General features: G+C 65.7%; 7 protein-coding genes across 7 annotated transcripts in view; 4 read left to right on the forward strand and 3 right to left on the reverse strand.

Moving 5' to 3' along the window:
• Window positions 1–644: 644 nt before the first annotated feature.
• On the reverse strand, window positions 645–2,834 carry F751_5667 (Mitogen-activated protein kinase 4; the record flags this gene model as incomplete). The annotated part of the gene is made up of 8 exons (XM_011402388.1): window positions 645–707; window positions 834–1,205; window positions 1,283–1,398; window positions 1,605–1,725; window positions 1,850–1,963; window positions 2,100–2,180; window positions 2,407–2,694; window positions 2,778–2,834. The coding sequence occupies 8 exons, from the start codon at window positions 2,832–2,834 to the stop codon at window positions 645–647; spliced, it is 1,212 nt and encodes a 403-aa protein (XP_011400690.1).
• Window positions 2,835–3,323: 489 nt separating this feature from the next.
• F751_5668 (60S ribosomal protein L26-2) lies at window positions 3,324–4,219 on the reverse strand (the record flags this gene model as incomplete). The annotated part of the gene is made up of 4 exons (XM_011402389.1): window positions 3,324–3,389; window positions 3,539–3,775; window positions 3,913–3,993; window positions 4,169–4,219. 4 exons carry the CDS (start codon window positions 4,217–4,219, stop codon window positions 3,324–3,326), a joined length of 435 nt encoding a protein of 144 aa, XP_011400691.1.
• A 377-nt stretch (window positions 4,220–4,596) lies between these two features.
• F751_5669 (putative aarF domain-containing protein kinase 1) lies at window positions 4,597–9,055 on the forward strand (the record flags this gene model as incomplete). Its single annotated transcript, XM_011402390.1, has 9 exons — window positions 4,597–5,178; window positions 5,455–5,649; window positions 5,868–5,986; window positions 6,284–6,417; window positions 6,638–6,845; window positions 7,049–7,143; window positions 7,870–8,197; window positions 8,347–8,671; window positions 8,858–9,055. 9 exons carry the CDS (start codon window positions 4,597–4,599, stop codon window positions 9,053–9,055), a joined length of 2,184 nt encoding a protein of 727 aa, XP_011400692.1.
• A 1,885-nt stretch (window positions 9,056–10,940) lies between these two features.
• Window positions 10,941–11,657, forward strand: F751_5670 (hypothetical protein; the record flags this gene model as incomplete). Its single annotated transcript, XM_011402391.1, has 1 exon — window positions 10,941–11,657. The coding sequence occupies one exon, from the start codon at window positions 10,941–10,943 to the stop codon at window positions 11,655–11,657; it is 717 nt and encodes a 238-aa protein (XP_011400693.1).
• Window positions 11,658–11,897: 240 nt separating this feature from the next.
• F751_5671 (hypothetical protein) lies at window positions 11,898–12,155 on the forward strand (the record flags this gene model as incomplete). Its single annotated transcript, XM_011402392.1, has 1 exon — window positions 11,898–12,155. One exon carries the CDS (start codon window positions 11,898–11,900, stop codon window positions 12,153–12,155), a length of 258 nt encoding a protein of 85 aa, XP_011400694.1.
• Window positions 12,156–12,328: 173 nt separating this feature from the next.
• On the forward strand, window positions 12,329–13,042 carry F751_5672 (hypothetical protein; the record flags this gene model as incomplete). The annotated part of the gene is made up of 3 exons (XM_011402393.1): window positions 12,329–12,371; window positions 12,498–12,544; window positions 12,764–13,042. 3 exons carry the CDS (start codon window positions 12,329–12,331, stop codon window positions 13,040–13,042), a joined length of 369 nt encoding a protein of 122 aa, XP_011400695.1.
• Window positions 13,043–13,600: 558 nt separating this feature from the next.
• Window positions 13,601–15,232, reverse strand: part of F751_5673 (Putative G3BP-like protein) — a gene marked incomplete at both ends in the record, with an annotated part of 3,274 nt that continues 1,642 nt past the window's right edge. The window contains 4 exons of the mRNA XM_011402394.1: window positions 13,601–13,879; window positions 14,018–14,214; window positions 14,450–14,933; window positions 15,081–15,162. Coding sequence (XP_011400696.1) covers window positions 13,601–13,879; window positions 14,018–14,214; window positions 14,450–14,933; window positions 15,081–15,162 — 1,042 coding nt within the window. The remainder of the gene's footprint in view (window positions 13,880–14,017; window positions 14,215–14,449; window positions 14,934–15,080; window positions 15,163–15,232) is intronic.

Genomic DNA, 15,232 nt, shown 5'->3' on the forward strand with positions numbered 1-15,232 from the left:
CGCGGCCCGCGCGGCGGCCCCCCGACGGCGCGCAGAGCGTGCGCGTCGTGGTCGCCTCCGTGCTCCTGCTCATGCCCCTGCTCCTGCTCCTGCCCACCACGCTCGCCTACGCCGGGGCCTGCGCCGCGCTGGCCGCGCCGCTGCGCCTGGCGGAGGGGGCGCTGCGCCTCGCAGCCTGCGTCGCCGAGCGGGGGCTGGGGCTCGAGGGGGGCAGTAGAGTGAGGCAGGTGGCGCCGGGGCGGGGCGCCGCGCCCGTCGTGCTCAGCCCCTCGGGCCGGTTGGGCGGCCCGCTCCCTCGCCGCCTGCTGCCCGCCTGGCGGCGGTGGCGGGGGGACCCGATGGCGGGCACACTCCCCCTCCCTCACTGGCGGCTGGCCGCCGGCCTGGTCTGCCTGGCCCTGCTCCTCTCCCTCTCCCCGGATCCTGTGCCATAGCCCGGAGCGAGACCCGTGACCCGTGACCGTCCACACAGCTGTGAGACCGCAGCGTGAGAGAAGCTGTTACGCATGTCCCAGGGACCAGGTGCCCGATTCCGTGCAACGAGTGTGTGAGGGGGCACGCGAGCGCAAGGCGGAGAGCAGAGGGGCTGAGCGCCGGCGGGGCGTGGACTTGGCGCTCCGGACCTGCTCAGCAGGCCCCGCGCTTCAGCACAGAGCCTGGAGGTCGGGGTTGTACGCCACCATCTCCTGGAACAGGCCCTGCCGGATCTGTGTGCAGAGGGATGCAGGGTGGAATGGCGACACGGTCAAGGCCTGCCTGGGCTGCTGGCCTGCCGCCGGCTTGGCTCAGGTGTGGCGGATGCTGGCCTCTGCAAGTCCTCTGGCGTGACCCACCCTGAGGTCAGCAAACCCCAGCACCCTCCCATCGCCCTGGGGCGGCCGGCGCAGCCCCATCCGCAGCCGTACCTGCTCGAGGCTGGGCTGGGCGGGCGCGCCGTTGAGGACAAAGGGGGAGGGGCAGTCCGGCTCGTCGGAGGGGTCGTGCAGGGGCGCCAGGTAGGGGTGCGCCAGCGCGGCCCGGACCCCGATGCGGTCGCCGGGATCAAAGCGCAGCATGGCGCGCAGCAGGTCGATGGCCGCGGGGGGAGCCGCGGGAAAGGTGCTGCCCAGGTCGATGGGCGGCATGTAGGGCATGGAGCGCAGGTAGGCGCGCGCGTCGGGGTTGGCCACCCGCTCGACCTCCTCCACGCAGGGCGTGCCCACCACCTGCCGGAAAGGAAGGGGTAGAAAGAGGGTCTCAAGGGCGCTGCACGGCAGCGCCCGACTCCTGCGCGCGACAGCACCCCGGTCTCCCCTCCAGCCGGCTGCTCCACCTTGCAGACGAGGTTGAGCTGGTGGACGTAGTCCTTGCCGGGGAAAAGGGGCTTGCGCCCCAGCATCTCTGCAAAGATGCACCCCACTGCAGGCAGAGTTTTGGGGGGAGGGGGATGGGTGCCCTCGATGGCTTGCAGGCTGTCCTCTCCGCACGGCGTCTGCAGGGCCACGCAGGCTCAGGCAGACCTGCGTGGTGGCACTTTGCGGTGGCCTGCATGCACATGCCCGGCCCGGGCCCCTCCCCGGCTCCCCCCTCCCTCACGCAGCATGCACGCGGAGGAGGCCACCCACCCGACCACATGTCGATGCTGGGCCCGTAGTCGGCGCAGGAGAGCAGGAGCTCGGGTGCGCGGTACCACCGCGTTACCACGTACTCCACCATCAGCTCGTTGATATCGGGCCCCGCCCGAGCCTTGTGAAACGAGGGGTGTGGGGCCGAGGCTGAGCATGGCACGCCGGTCCTCACCCTGCACCGATCCCTCTGCTCCCTGGTCCCCTCTGATCGCCGAGTCCCACCTCCTCTCCTTCCTCCTCACCAGCCCAAAGTCGCAGATCTTGAGGTCGCAGTTGCTGTTGATGAGCAGGTTGGAGGGCTTCAGGTCCCGGTGCACGATCCCCGCGCTGTGCATGTACTTCAGCCCGCGCAGCATCTGCAGGCAGCGGGGGGAGCAGGCTGTCGGTCCACGGCGGCTCCTCCGCGATCTGGCATTCCCGAGGGACTGGCACGAGCCACGCATGCCACAGGGGTGGCATAGGATACCCTGGCCTGCGGCCCCCGGGCGTCACCTGGTAGAGGAAGAACTGCACGTGGTCGTCGGAGAGGGGCTGGGGGGAGCGGATGATCTGGTGGAGGTCTGTATCTGCCAGCTGCACATGGGGAGGAGGGCTTGCGGTGGGGCATTCCTTGGAATGGCTCTGGGAGTCAATGGACCCCTCATGTGCCTGGCGGGCAGGCCCCAACCCCTTCCAGCGGCAAATGCCGGCCCGCGCCAAGGCCAGCACCCGGCAGCAACACCCTGGGTACCCCTGCAGGCGCCGTCCCTGAGCGCGCTGGCTCCCGACCCTGCACCTCTCTCACACCCAGCCAGCTCACCTCCTGCACCATGTACACATCGTTGTACTCTGTGGGGCCAGAGGGGGGCGGGAACAGGTCCTTCAGGGCCACCACATTCTGGTGTCCTGTCAGGTGGCGCAGGATCTGGACCTCCCTCAGGGTGCGCTTGGCGTCCAGTGGGTTGGAGAAGATGGCCCCGATCTTCTTGATGGCCACCCGCTCCTGGGTGCGCACGTCACAGGCGGAGCAAACGATGCCGTAGGCCCCCTTCCCGATGGGCTTGATGGGGGCATAGGAGCTGGGGCATTCGAAGAGTACGCCGGAGACCTGATATGACGGGAGGGAGGGCTGGTGGACTTCACGCGGGGAGCTGGCTGGCTGGCTGGTACGGGATCACTTCGCGTACACACCTTGAACTGGTGGTAGCGCAGGAATGCGCCGGGCGTGTCGGGCTCCTGAGGAGTCATGTCCTACATTACTGACCGTTGGAAGGGAGGACACCATCTACCTGTGCGCGTCGTGCCTTTGGTATGGGGCATATCGACCTCCGTGCAGCACCATGCAAGCCGTGCCGCGCGCGAGAGACCGGGGTGGAAGACTCATGCCCAAGAGGGAGGGGTTTAGGCACAGCCCGACCTGTGAGTCGCCCGGACCTTCCACTTGGAGCAGTCCTGCAGCTTCACACCAGCTGTCCACCCTATTTCCAGCTCGCAATTCTTCCTCCATCAGCTTCCCCACATGAAGAGCGCCTCTCCGATCCCCGTGGTCGTCCAGCCACCTGTCACCCTTGAACCCTCTACCGCTCCCACAGTGAGAGCTGCATCGTGATTACAGCCAGACCGGGGGTGTTGGCAAGGAATGAGGGGGACACGGTGGCAAAGCCACACCAGCTAGAGGCGACCATGCGCGGGCGAGTCACGCCGCACGCATAGCCCCAGTTGACAGAGGCCAGGTGCCTAGTCGACGTTCTCCATGGCGGTAACCTCCTCGGCGGTGAACTTGCCCTTGTCCGCCCGGCCGCCCTGCAACGACAAATGAAGTGGAAGGGTGTGAAGTGGTAGAGAGATGCAGGTGCCGCAGCCGGCCCACAACAAAGCGCCTGGATACACCTGGAAGCCTTGACCTCCACCATCCCCGCTCGGCAGCATGCACTCCGGTCCACCCTCCCCACCTTCTTGCGCTCAAGCAGGGCCTTGCGGTCGTTATCGAGCTTCAGCTTGGTGATGACCACCTTGGAGGGGTCCACGCCGACGTTGACAGTGGCTCCGTTCACCTTCTCGCGGGTCAGGCGCTCGACGTGGATCACCCACTTCTTACGGTAAACCTGCACCACCTTGCCCTCGCGACCCTTGAAGGTGCCGCGCACCACGGTCACCTCGTCGTCCTTCCTGATGGGGACCGATCGGACCTGCGCAGCGGCATGCAGGGGGCCCAGGAATGAGCGCGGCTCTGCACTTCCCACCCACTGCTCACAGACTGGATTCGAGGAGCACCCCCGGGCACTGGGTACCCTCCCCTCCCGCCAGCGCCAGTCTTGCTGCTTACGCTGTGCTTGGCGCGCAGCTCGGTGGACAGAGGTGCGCTCATCAACTTCCGCCGCACGCTCGACGGGGCGGTGAAGTGCGCCTGCAGACATGGGGAGGAGGACACGCCATGAACAAAAGACACGGGGAGGGTACGGGAGCCCGCAATACATCAAAGGCCACTCGGTAATGCCTGACAAGGAGCGCCACAGCATTCCCGGCCATCAGTCTCCAGGGCGGGCTCCAGAGCCGGGCGCGAGTCCGGCATCCCGCCCCACCTTGCGGCACTTCCGCCGGGAGCTCGTCACGGTGGTCGAGAACTTGGCCATTGTATCCTATGTGGCCGCACCCGACGATCCTGAAGAGGGTCACACAGCTCCCACCCCGTGGTAATGATCGTGGCCTGGGCGGCGAGTGCTGAGTGCTGGGGCATTACTCATTTGACCTCGAGTGGGGACCCCCCTTCCCGCCACCCCGGTCGACCTGAATACTGTCCAGCTGCGTTCGCGCATCCATGCGCGGGCATGCAGAGCGCGCAGCAGATGAGCGAACCACAAAAACATATTGTGAGCCCTGCAGATACCAATTACTCTCTGCCTGGCGCTTTTGGGTGCCTCGTTCGTGGCTGAATCAGTGGTGGTGCCCGAGAGCCACAGGGCGCAAGATCAGGAGTGGCTCGCCCCGTCCACCAGCCACGCTCCCAGGCATGGCTGTGGGGGAGCGCCCAACCTCCTCTGATCACCAGCTGGCGCCGCATGAATCTCAGGCCCCGCTGGGCCCGCCCCAGGCGCCCTCCCCATGGTGGGAGGCTGCCTCCCGCTCCTCCCGCTTCTGGGCCCGGGCCAGCTCCATCTACGCCGGCTACAAGGTGGCCCAGGTCCGAGCCCAGCTGCTCAAGGCTTCCGGCTGGTCCCCCGATCGCATCACCGCAGAGCACTGGGAGCCGCACCACGCCGCCGCGGGGGAGGCCATGCACGACCTCTGCATCTCCCTGCGCGGCTTCTACCTCAAGGCTGGCCAGTTCATCGGCGCGCGCGGCGACTTCGTCCCCGCCCCCATCTGCAAGCGCCTGGCGCGCCTGCAGGACCAGGTGCCGCCCATGAGCCCCGACCGCGCCGCGTCCCTGATCCAGGCGGAGCTGGGGGGGGCGCCCCTGACCTCCGTCTTCGCCTGGATAGACCTGGAGCGTCCGCTGGGCTCCGCCTCCGTGGCGCAGGTGCACAAGGCCCAGCTGGCCTGCCCGCCCAGCCAGCGGGGCAGGCCGCTCCTGGCGCGGCTGGGGGAGTGGGTGTGGAAACCGCGGCGCGGGCGGGACGCCCCGCCCCCGGCCCTCCTGCCGGGCGGGGCGGACATGTGCCTCGCGTGCGCCGCCGCCCCCCGGGACGGAGTGGTGGCCGTCAAGGTGAGCTCATGGTCCTCGGCCTTGCGCCAAGGGAAGCGTGGACGTGACCCTCGTGCTTGCTCAATCCCCTGCCTCCATGTCCTTTGTCCCATTGACCTCATGGCGCTTCACACGCCACAGGCGCTCCCCGTCACGCCCCTCCCCGCCCCCTCCCCGCCCCAGATCCAGTACCCCGACGCCCTGAATGACATGACCCTGGACCTGGCCAACCTGCGCCGCCTGTCCTCCTTCCTGTCCAAGACCGAGATAGACTTTGACCTGGTGTCGGCCGTGGACGAGCTGGCCGCCCAGATCCGGCTGGAGTTCGATTTCCGCAGGGAGGCGCGCGTGATGGATGCTGTGGCAGACCAGTTCAAGGTGGGGGGTTTCAGGGGGGGATATTCAGAGATCAGAGAAGTGGGGCCTCAGCATGGTCTGTGCAGTGCAAGACCCATCAACAGTGCCCCCAAGCGTTGTCTTGGTGGGCAGCTGGCTCACAAGCAATCCCTCTCCTTCCCTTTGAAACATATACATGCATACGAACGCACACACGCCCCAAGACCAATGCGATCACCTCACCCTTCCGCAACCTGCAGCATCTGGGACACAAGATCAAGGTGCCTCACAGCATCCCGGGGCTGGTCACCGATCGCATGATCGTGATGGAGTTTCTGGACGGCATCCCCATCACCCGGCTGGCGGCGCACACCTCCAGGTGGGTTGGCTGTGTGGCAGTGGGATGGGTAGGAGGCTGGCTTACACGTGCATGCATGGCAGAAGGATGAGGGGAAGGCGCGTGGTCGATCTGGACGGAGACGGCAAGATCGATTGCGGGAGTCATGCTGGGTGCCTCTCGTGTCCCTCTTGAGCTTACTTTGGACCTCTTCAAGTGCAAGTGCGGCCTGGACCGAGCAATACTACTTTGACACGGCGCCCCGCCTTGTGCACTGCTGTGGTCCTAACTCTCCTCCATCCCCACCCATTGCCCCTCGGCAACCCCCTGCTCCCACAGCCTGTCGGCCAGCACCAGGCGGCTGGCGGCCGGGCGGGTGCTGGACCGCGTGAGTGAGGCGTATGGCCGTATGATCCTGCTGGACGGCCTCTTCCAGGCCGACTGCCACCCAGGCAACATCCTCGTCATGAAGGGTGGGGCTGCAGGGGGAGGGAGGCATGCTGCCTGGCCGGGAGAGGAGCGTGCCGGGCGCCACAGCACCTCCACGCAGTGCCCTGTGCGCCCAATGGCACTCCTCCCATGACGCTCGCGTGATGGACGGCGCTCAAGGGCGTCGCCACCCTGCCGTGCACCCCTGGGCTTGGCCTGCAATCCTCGCCCTGACAGGCTCCCCGTCCCACCATCCCACGACAGGTGGCACGGTGGGCCTCATCGACTACGGTCAGTCCAAGAAGCTTCCCGACAGCTACCGCGCCCTGTTCGCCCGCCTGATCCTGGCCTTGCACCGCGAGGATGAGGCAGGGATCTCGGCCGCGCTGCGCGCGCTGGGCGTCGAGACGCAGCGGGAGGACCCCCCCTTGGCCTCCAAGCTGGCGTACGGCATGTTTGACACCCGTGGAAAGTGAGGATGATGGCAGAGGGAAAGGGAGGGGGGGAGTTGAGGCCGCTGGGAGCCGCGGGGTTGAGGAGAGTTGCCTGTGGCGCCTGCGATTTTGGGCGTGCACTTGCCGTGCCCCTTGCGCCCAGACGCCCTGCCGGCAGTATGGACAGTAGGTCATCCTGGAGTGAAGGCTGACGCCGCTCCCAAACCACCCCACGACGCAGAGTTGACCCCTTTGACCCTGACTCTCCCATCAAGAAGCTGGGCGTCTCCCGCTTCCCCAAGGATCTCTTCTTTGTCATGCGCGTTGTGCAGGCAAGTAGGCGGGGCGGTTGGGAATGGAGAGACTTCAGATCGTGATCTGATCTCTGTGCTGGAGACTGGCAAAGACAACTGCGTGGGCAATATCTTTGGACATTGGTTTGGGCATGGCCTCCTCCTTGTGTTCACATGTACAGACAATCGCTCCATTCGTCCCTCGCACAGTTGCTGAGGGGCCTTGCATCCGGGATGGAGTTGAAGGACTTCTCCTCAGCAACCCAGTGGGAGCCGCTTGCCCTGGAAGCGCTGGCCAACCTGCCAGCCGCTGCCCAGGAGCACCTGGAACTGGATGTATTGTGAAGATCGCCACAGAGCAGATTCGTGGGTTGTGATTCTTTCTTACCGCCGTGAAACCGAGTACCTTCGTGTGCAACGAGCAATGTCGTCTGCACCTTGGATAAATGGGTGATTCTTCCCAACTTGCCTGTGTATGAGTGATAGCCACACTGTTCTCAATCAGCCACGAGCCATCTCGACACCTCCCAGGCAAGCCTTGGAGGGTCAGCAGAGGGATGCAGCCATAGCGCACGTGCATCCTCATTCGCTGGGTGACCGGGTGTGTGTAAATATCGCATACAAACCTCTGTCATCGCAAGGCGTCGGAATCAACCCCCTGCCAATCGATTTGTGTCTGGTCGGATTGTCCTTTCGATCGTCAGGTTTTTGGACTGGCCACGTTCGTTCCCGCTGGCCCTGTCTAGACCCCCAATTGCAATGCAACCAGACAATTTGGGCCACCTTTTCGAGGATCAAGCCAAATTCTATGCCCAGTTCCGGCCGTCGTACCCTCCCGAACTCTACGAGGCCGTGTATGGCCTTGCAAAGCTGCCACGACGAGGCACGGCACTGGACGTGGCGACGGGCAGCGGCCAGGTCGCCAAGGTGCTTGCAAATGACTTCGAAACCGTCATCGGGACGGATAGCAGCGCCGGGCAACTCCGTGAGGCTGTCCGGCACCCCAAGATCACATATCAGCATGTTCCTGCCGAAGACTTGCAGGGAGTGTCCGATGCGAGCGTGGACCTGGCAACAGTAGCTGAGGCGTTCCATTGGTGAGTAAGATCTAATGTGGGGTATGTACAAGTCCGCTGCACTATCCGGACGAGACTCTGGCTTGCGGTTCGGACCAGGGCGGTTCCGGCTCTCCTCAGTAAGGAGAGCATCTGATGCGATTTTACCCATGACCGACCCATCGTGCCAGGTTTGATCGAGAGCGGTTCTTCCAGGAGATGCGCCGGGTGCTAAAATCCGATGGAGTGTTGGCCATATGGGGCTACGACTTTGGTTACTTGGAGCCAGGCAGCGCGGCACAAGGGAGCATTCCCGACAGCGATGTTGCAGCAGCCAATGCCGCGTTCACCGAGTTCCATTCGGGGACAGAGGGGCTCGGCCCCTACTGGGCACCAGGGAGGGCTCTGGTCGAGGCCTGGTATGCGGGTCTGGAGCCTGGATGCTCCCACTTCAAGGACGTGACCTGGCTACCGGAGGGGATGGCCATAAGGGAGGACATGTCGCTCGACCACTTGGTAAGGATCTGGGAAAGCGGGGTTGCTCATCTAATGAACAGGGCAGAATTCATCCATATAGTGGTATCTTGCTGTGCTGATGCGTGAGGACTGTGGCTCGCTCACCACCATACTAAGAGTCGGAGGCGCAGCCCTCGATATCAATCATGGCTGGATTGCAAAACAACTTCCTGGCACACCCCACAGGTCGGCCTTTTGAACAGCTGGTCCGCACTGACTACCTATCGAAAGCAACACCCAGAGAAGGCGGATCTCCTTGCAGCCTTCAAGGCCACAATGGCTCGCTGCTTCAGTATTGAGGATGCAGAGGCGCCCAACACTATCCGCATGGTGCGGAACATCTTTGGGTTTGTGGCGAAGGAACCCCAGCCTCTGGTGCGATAGCCAATCTTTGTAATCTTGAGGAATCATTGTATCATCATACGAGGCCTCTCTGTGCATTCCCTTGCGAATGTTGTGACAACCTCGCGGCAGTATGCTCCCACAATCCAAGTTTCGGGGTAGTGAGCCCCTGTACTGTGCAGTCGATTCGGATGCCAGATGTTATGGAGCAGCAATCACACTCAGAGAGGGAGAGCTTGAGTGAGCTGGCCACTTGTCATGCTCAAGATGATCGTTGCCAATTTCTTCTCTGGCTGGCTATCCCAGGGTTTCAACCATCCGCCAAAGCCTGAAAAATCCGCGGAGAAATGTAATGCGAATACATGTTTCCTTCCGACTGCGACTCCACCAAGCAGGGCGCTGTGCAGCCTCGTTTGAAGCCGCACTATCAAATGTCCCACCGTATTCATATCCAGCAATGGTACAAACAATCAAGCATTGGCGTTGCGCACCCAGATAATCCGGTCCGGGAATGCCCCGAGTCATATTGCGTCAGTTTTGGACCCCTTTGAGATTCGCGGCGTTTTCCGAATTAAACGACCGCTTCCAACTCCAGCCATGCCATACCTCGCAAAAGAATGGATGTCCTGGACACGATTCATCCCAATTTCTTCTTGATGTGTTACGTGGTGCCCAGTTGAGGGCATAAAAGGCAAGTGCTTTCAACCACTGACTGAGTTCCGCGTAAACCCTTAAACCCTGCTTTTCAGGGCTCGTCGCCCACCCTGGTGGACTCCAAGCGGACCCCTAGGCCACAGTCGACCACAAGAACTTCGCCATCGTGTCTTCAGGCAGCACCAGGAGCATCTGGGTCCGGAACATCTGCTCGAAGGGGCTTTGCAGCGAGATCGGCAGAGGTCGACCGAGAGGTGCAGGAATTGCAAGGGTGCGTCTCCAGGAGCCTAGAAGCGCTCCAGTGCGCCGTTCAATATCTAGATGCCGTCCTTATATGTTCATTAGGCTATTACCAAGCTGTCCGCTAAAAAAATCCTACCCATGCAGTTGGTACGCGACACTAGTGAGACGATGGCTCCCAGCACCGCTATGGACTTGCGGAATTTCTCATTGCGGGTTGTGTGCGGACCGCACGATGGCCGACTGGACCCCAAGAGCATGCAGATACTGTGCTGCTGCGCAAAGTGCGCGCCAACCTACAAGACCTTCACGCTGGGGCAGTGGGAGATTCACGGCGGACGCGGCCATTGCCGCAATGCGAAGAGCTCCATCCGAGTTGTAGAGACGGGCAAGTCCTTGCATAACTGGCTGCGGGATCGAGCGACCGCTGAGATCACCACCCAGGCAGTCAGAGCCACAAGGTGGGCGACAGGTTGGGGGGAGTGATGGAGGGGCAGAGGTCTGGGATGTAACAGGGTTTCCTGGGATTCATAAGCAGCGGACTTCCTTGACGGGGTGTTCTGTTCACAAGCATGAAGTCCAATTACGAACATATGGGTTGCAATGCAGTTACCCTCCCATCCTATTGTCAGCAGGCTTCGAGGGAGTCAAGGGTCTCCGCCAAGCCACGGTGCAGAGGCTTCCCAGCTGTCGCTGGTCAGCTCGAGCGACGACTGGGATTCAGACTCCTCAAAATCGCCAGACATGCGACATGCAAGCCATGCATCAACGCCTTCAATCAGACTCCACGACAACGGCCTGGACCTCCTTGCCCAGACCGTGGAGCGTCTGGAGGAGGGCGGGACACCTCTCCGACCAGCAGCGCCCCAGGCAGAAAAGAGGGACAACTCCCACCTGCCGACCATTCCCGCGGCCGTTAAGCACATGGGCCACAAGAAAAGCCACCCCGACGCTGTCTCTCGCAAGCATCATGGGAAGACAGCCGTGAATTTAGTCAAACCGGGGCAGGCTGCTCGGGCACTGCCCGCTGGAGATGTACAGCTGCAACTGCGCAGAACGGCTGGCAATGAGGAAGCACCAGTTGGGAAGGTGGCTGGCCCCACCCCAGACCTTGGCAAGCCCAGCCAGCAGCCTGCAAAGGCCGGTGGCGGCGCAGGGGAGACGGCGGAGGCGCACGTCGCGCTGCAGTCGCAGGGAGCTGAGCCCCCAGAGGCGGATGGGAACATCAAGAAGAAGAAGAAGAAGAAGAAGAGGAAGGCTTTGTTGGAGGGAGAAGATCTGGAGATGCTGCTGCGGCAGGACTCGGAGGATCCAGTGCCACCGCCAGTCAAGCTGCGAGGGACGGCACCCAAGCAGGCCAGAGCGAATCCCAAGGAGGGACCCTCCAATGCCAGCCCCGCACCAAAGGCACCCAGAGGCAGCCTTGGTGAGGGCAAGCGGCCGCGCCGCAGCAGCATGGCTTCCACGACTGGTGGGACGGAGGGCCCGGCGGGCGCCAAGAGGCCCCGAACAACCAGACAGGGCCCTCTCGGTCAACCAGAAGGCCCACCTCCCACCCTGCCTGTCCAGCAGGGGGCTGTCGAAGCGCGGGCCGGGCAGCAGGAAGACAGCAGCACACCCCCGCCCGGTCATCCGAAAGACAGCGTGCTTCCGGTCGCGGACGCGCTGCTCAGCCAGCCTGCACCCGGAGGCCAGAAGGCCGGCAGCATCGAACCTGCCGCACCTGTGGAGATTGAGGGTGCCGCACTGAGCGTTCCCGCATTGGGTACAAGCACTGATCCGGGACGGGTGGACAGGAACCAGCTTGGTACCTCGCCATCTCCCTTAGAGCCTGAGAGTGCAGGACCAGCTCCTGTCTCAATAGGAGCTCCTCTAGCTGCCTCGATGGGCACCGGTCCCTCACTTCAAGCCGGCGAGGGAGGCCCCACGCGAGCCTCAGCTGGTACAGAGCAGGCCGCCCCCCACCAGCCCACACCCACAGCCCGCACCCATGCAATCCCTGTGTCCCCCTCTGTGGCATTGCCTACCCCGCCGGCCCCAGCAGTGGCACGTGCCACCACATCTCCTCCTCCGTCCAGCGCTGCTCCTCCTGGTCCGTCCAGCGCTGCTCCTCCTGCTCTGGCCAGCGCTCCTCCTCCTGCCCTGGCCAGCACACCCGAGCCAGGAGCCGCCCCTCCCGTGCCAGGAGCTACTTCCCCCCGACCCAGGACTGCTCCCCGCAACACCAGAGCTGCCACTTCCCGGTTGAGGGCTGCCAGGGCCGCACCGACGGCTGCCCCCGCCCCTGCGCCAGTGCCTGAGCCCGAGGCCACAGCCACTCAGGGACCCAGCCTGTCGGCTGCGCACATCGACCTGGCCAAGGCAATGTACCAGTACGACCAGGCCGTCAGGAAAGGGGGCATGCAGCAAGGCCTCCCACCCATGGCCATCTTGCTGGGATCGCCGCCCGGCGGCGGCGGTCGAGGTGGGCAGGCTCAAGGGGTGGCTGCCCAGGCCATGGCTCCCACTCGCGTCTCTAGCCAACCCATTCCGTCGTTGGGCACTGCCGGAGAGCCCCAGGCAACCGCGCATGCGCCCCCTGCCGGTGCAGTGGAGTCGAAGCCCTGGTGTGTGGTCTCGCGGATGGACATGATTCAGGTATGGACGCAGGGAGGAGGTTGCAGGAATTGCGTGGTGGCTGTCGCATGCGTACGGCTCGTGGTCAGCTTGGGCCAGACCTGGCGTGAAAGGCATGCAAGGCCTGTGCCCTGCACACGCGCCCACTTGGCCTGCTCAGGTCCGCGTCGTGCCCTCTTAGTCCATGCCCAACAGCGCCAAGCGGGTCCGTCACCCCTCACACACCTTTCCCCGCCACAGGATGCCAAGGGGGACTGGGTAGGCGTGACCCTGGAGCTAGAGTCTGACGAGGGCCAGGCCCTCGTCCTGCGCCGCCTGCGAGCGGTGAAGGCCTGCGTGGAGGCGCACGGCCTGCGCCTCATCCGGGCCGCGATCCAGAACCCGGGCCCCGCCCAGGGAGGGGTGTCGGTGCAGAGGCCCGGGTCGAGGCTGGTGCTGGAGCTGCAGGCCGGCAAGCCAGCCCCCAGGGACGTCCAGGAGGCGGCACTGACCTGCCTGGTCGAGATCACCCAATGTTGAGTCAACCCTCGACTTGATCCAGGGTGGGCAGGGAGTTGGCATGGTACCCTGCCCACTTTCAGGGCAGTCTTGACCGAGGAATCTTGCCGAGGGGCCAAAAGCGAGAACGACCGGTGTGTGAAGCCCCTCCCCGGCCGACTTTCCCGCCACTGCCCCGCACCCCTTGGCCGCCCTGGCTGTATCGGCACTCCTGCAACAGGACGAGGCAGCGCCAGAGGCAATAATGCAGCATGTAAGGGACATGTGCATGGGGTCGGGCTGCTTGGAGCCCATGCACGGAGCGGGAAGGGAGGCCTTGGGACAGGTGCAGGTGGAAAACTGGCTTGGGCGAGCTGGCTAGGGGAGGCGCGCGTGGGGTGGGTCTGGTGAGGGCCCGGCTCCCACCGCGCCGCAGCTCGCGGACACCGTCCTGGGCACGAGGCGCGCACACGGTGTGCGTGTCGCACACGGGCACCTCGGCAGGGGGAAGAAGGGGGCGCAGTGGGGGGGGGCCTGCACGCGGCGACGAGGCCATCCCTCCCCGAGTCGTCGAAGCAGCGCCGGGCGCGCCACCCCCGCTCACTGCTGGGGCCGGGGTGGGCCGCGCCCGCCCGGCCCCGCGCCCCGCCCGCCGCCACGGCCGTACTCGGGCCTGGCGCCGCGCCCGCGCGGCGCCTGCCAGCCGTACCCCACGCCTGGGTGGCCGTGATCGGGCCCCGCCGGCCCCGGCGCGCCCTGCTGCCCGGGCCCCGGGTATGCGACCCCGGGCCCCTGAGCCAGGGGCCCCCCGCCCAGGCCCATGCCTGGCACGCCGGCGTACCCCGCTGGCCCCGGGCCCGGCATGGTGGGGAAGTAGGGCTGGAGCGGGACGGGGAGGGGCACGCGCGGCCCGACCCCGGGCCCCGCCCCGCCCCGTCCCCGGCCGTCCGGCTGCGGGCCGGGGCCGCGGCCAGCGGGGCGTGCGGCGCCGCCGCCGCGCGGCGCGCGGTAGAACACCTGCGCGCGCTTCTCCGCGATGGTCACCGCGCGCCCCTCCAGCTCCAGGCCCTGGGACAGGATGGCGGCCGAGGCGTCGGGGGAGACGAAGTCGACAAAGGCGTAGCTGTCGCGCCCACGCTGCTGCTTCAGCTTCACGCCATTGGGGCGCAGCGGACCGAAGGCCGTCAGCGCCTCCACCAGCTGCTCCAGTTTCACTGCGGGGCATGGATGTGTGTGTGGGGGGGGGTGTTCTGTGGGTGGGTGCTGTGGCGGGTGGGCGGAAGAAGCTTGGGCGGGAGCAGCAGACATCTGGCGATGGATCAGCCGCTTGCCAGGCTGCGGGCGTCCTGTCGGTCTGGCAGGTTGCATCAGGGAATCCTCACAAACAAAGAAGCCCAACCCCGGGCACTCAACACGCACAGACCCCAACCCGCCCACCCGCCCACCCACCTGCGGGCGGGATGTCGCGGATGAAGACGGAGGGGTTGGGCCCGGCACTGCCGCCGCTGGAGTCGGTGGCCACGCTGGCGGGCGCGGCGCCCAGCCCGGCGGGCGCGGCGCCACTGGCGGAGGGTCCCTGCCCCGCGGAGGCGGTGGAGGAGGTGGAGGACAGCGAGTCGCCGCGCGGGGCCTTGGCGCCGTCCGGCCTGGCACCGTCCGGCCCGGCACCGTCCGCCACCGGCGCACCGTCGGAGGGGGTGGCCCCCGTCCGCGAGGACGGGCGTGACGCCGGCCGCGGCAGCCCCGGCTCCGACGCCCCAGTTCCGGCCGCCTCGGCCCTCGCCGCCTCGGCCCGCGCCGCGTCGCCGACGGCGGAGCGCAGCCGGTCAGCGTACGACATGAGTGCCGCGGCGGAGACGGCGCTGGGCGCCTCAACCACGCCGCCGGCGGGCGCCTTGGCCGCGGGCTCCTCGGCCCCGGCCACGCCGTCGGCCTGTGGCACACGGGCCGCGGGCGGGGGCTGCGCCTGGCCTGCCGGCGGCGGTGCGCCTGCGCCGCGCGGCGCAGGGTCCGGGTGTCGGGCCGGGCGGGCCTCCAGGGGGATGGCGCCGGGCGGACCGGCGCCCTGGATGGGGAGCACCGGGGGCGCATGGATGGGCGCGCGGACGGGGGGGGCCGGCACCATGGCCGCCGCCAGGTTGGTCAAGCCAATGGGCAGGAACCTGGGGTGGGTGGCGTGAAGAGGGGGTGCTTGGAGAAAGGGGCGTTGGGGGGGGGGGGGGCGCGTCGTTC

The sequence above is a fragment of the Auxenochlorella protothecoides genome (assembly GCF_000733215.1).
Source record: "Auxenochlorella protothecoides strain 0710 unplaced genomic scaffold scaffold66, whole genome shotgun sequence".
NCBI lineage: Eukaryota > Viridiplantae > Chlorophyta > Trebouxiophyceae > Chlorellales > Chlorellaceae > Auxenochlorella > Auxenochlorella protothecoides.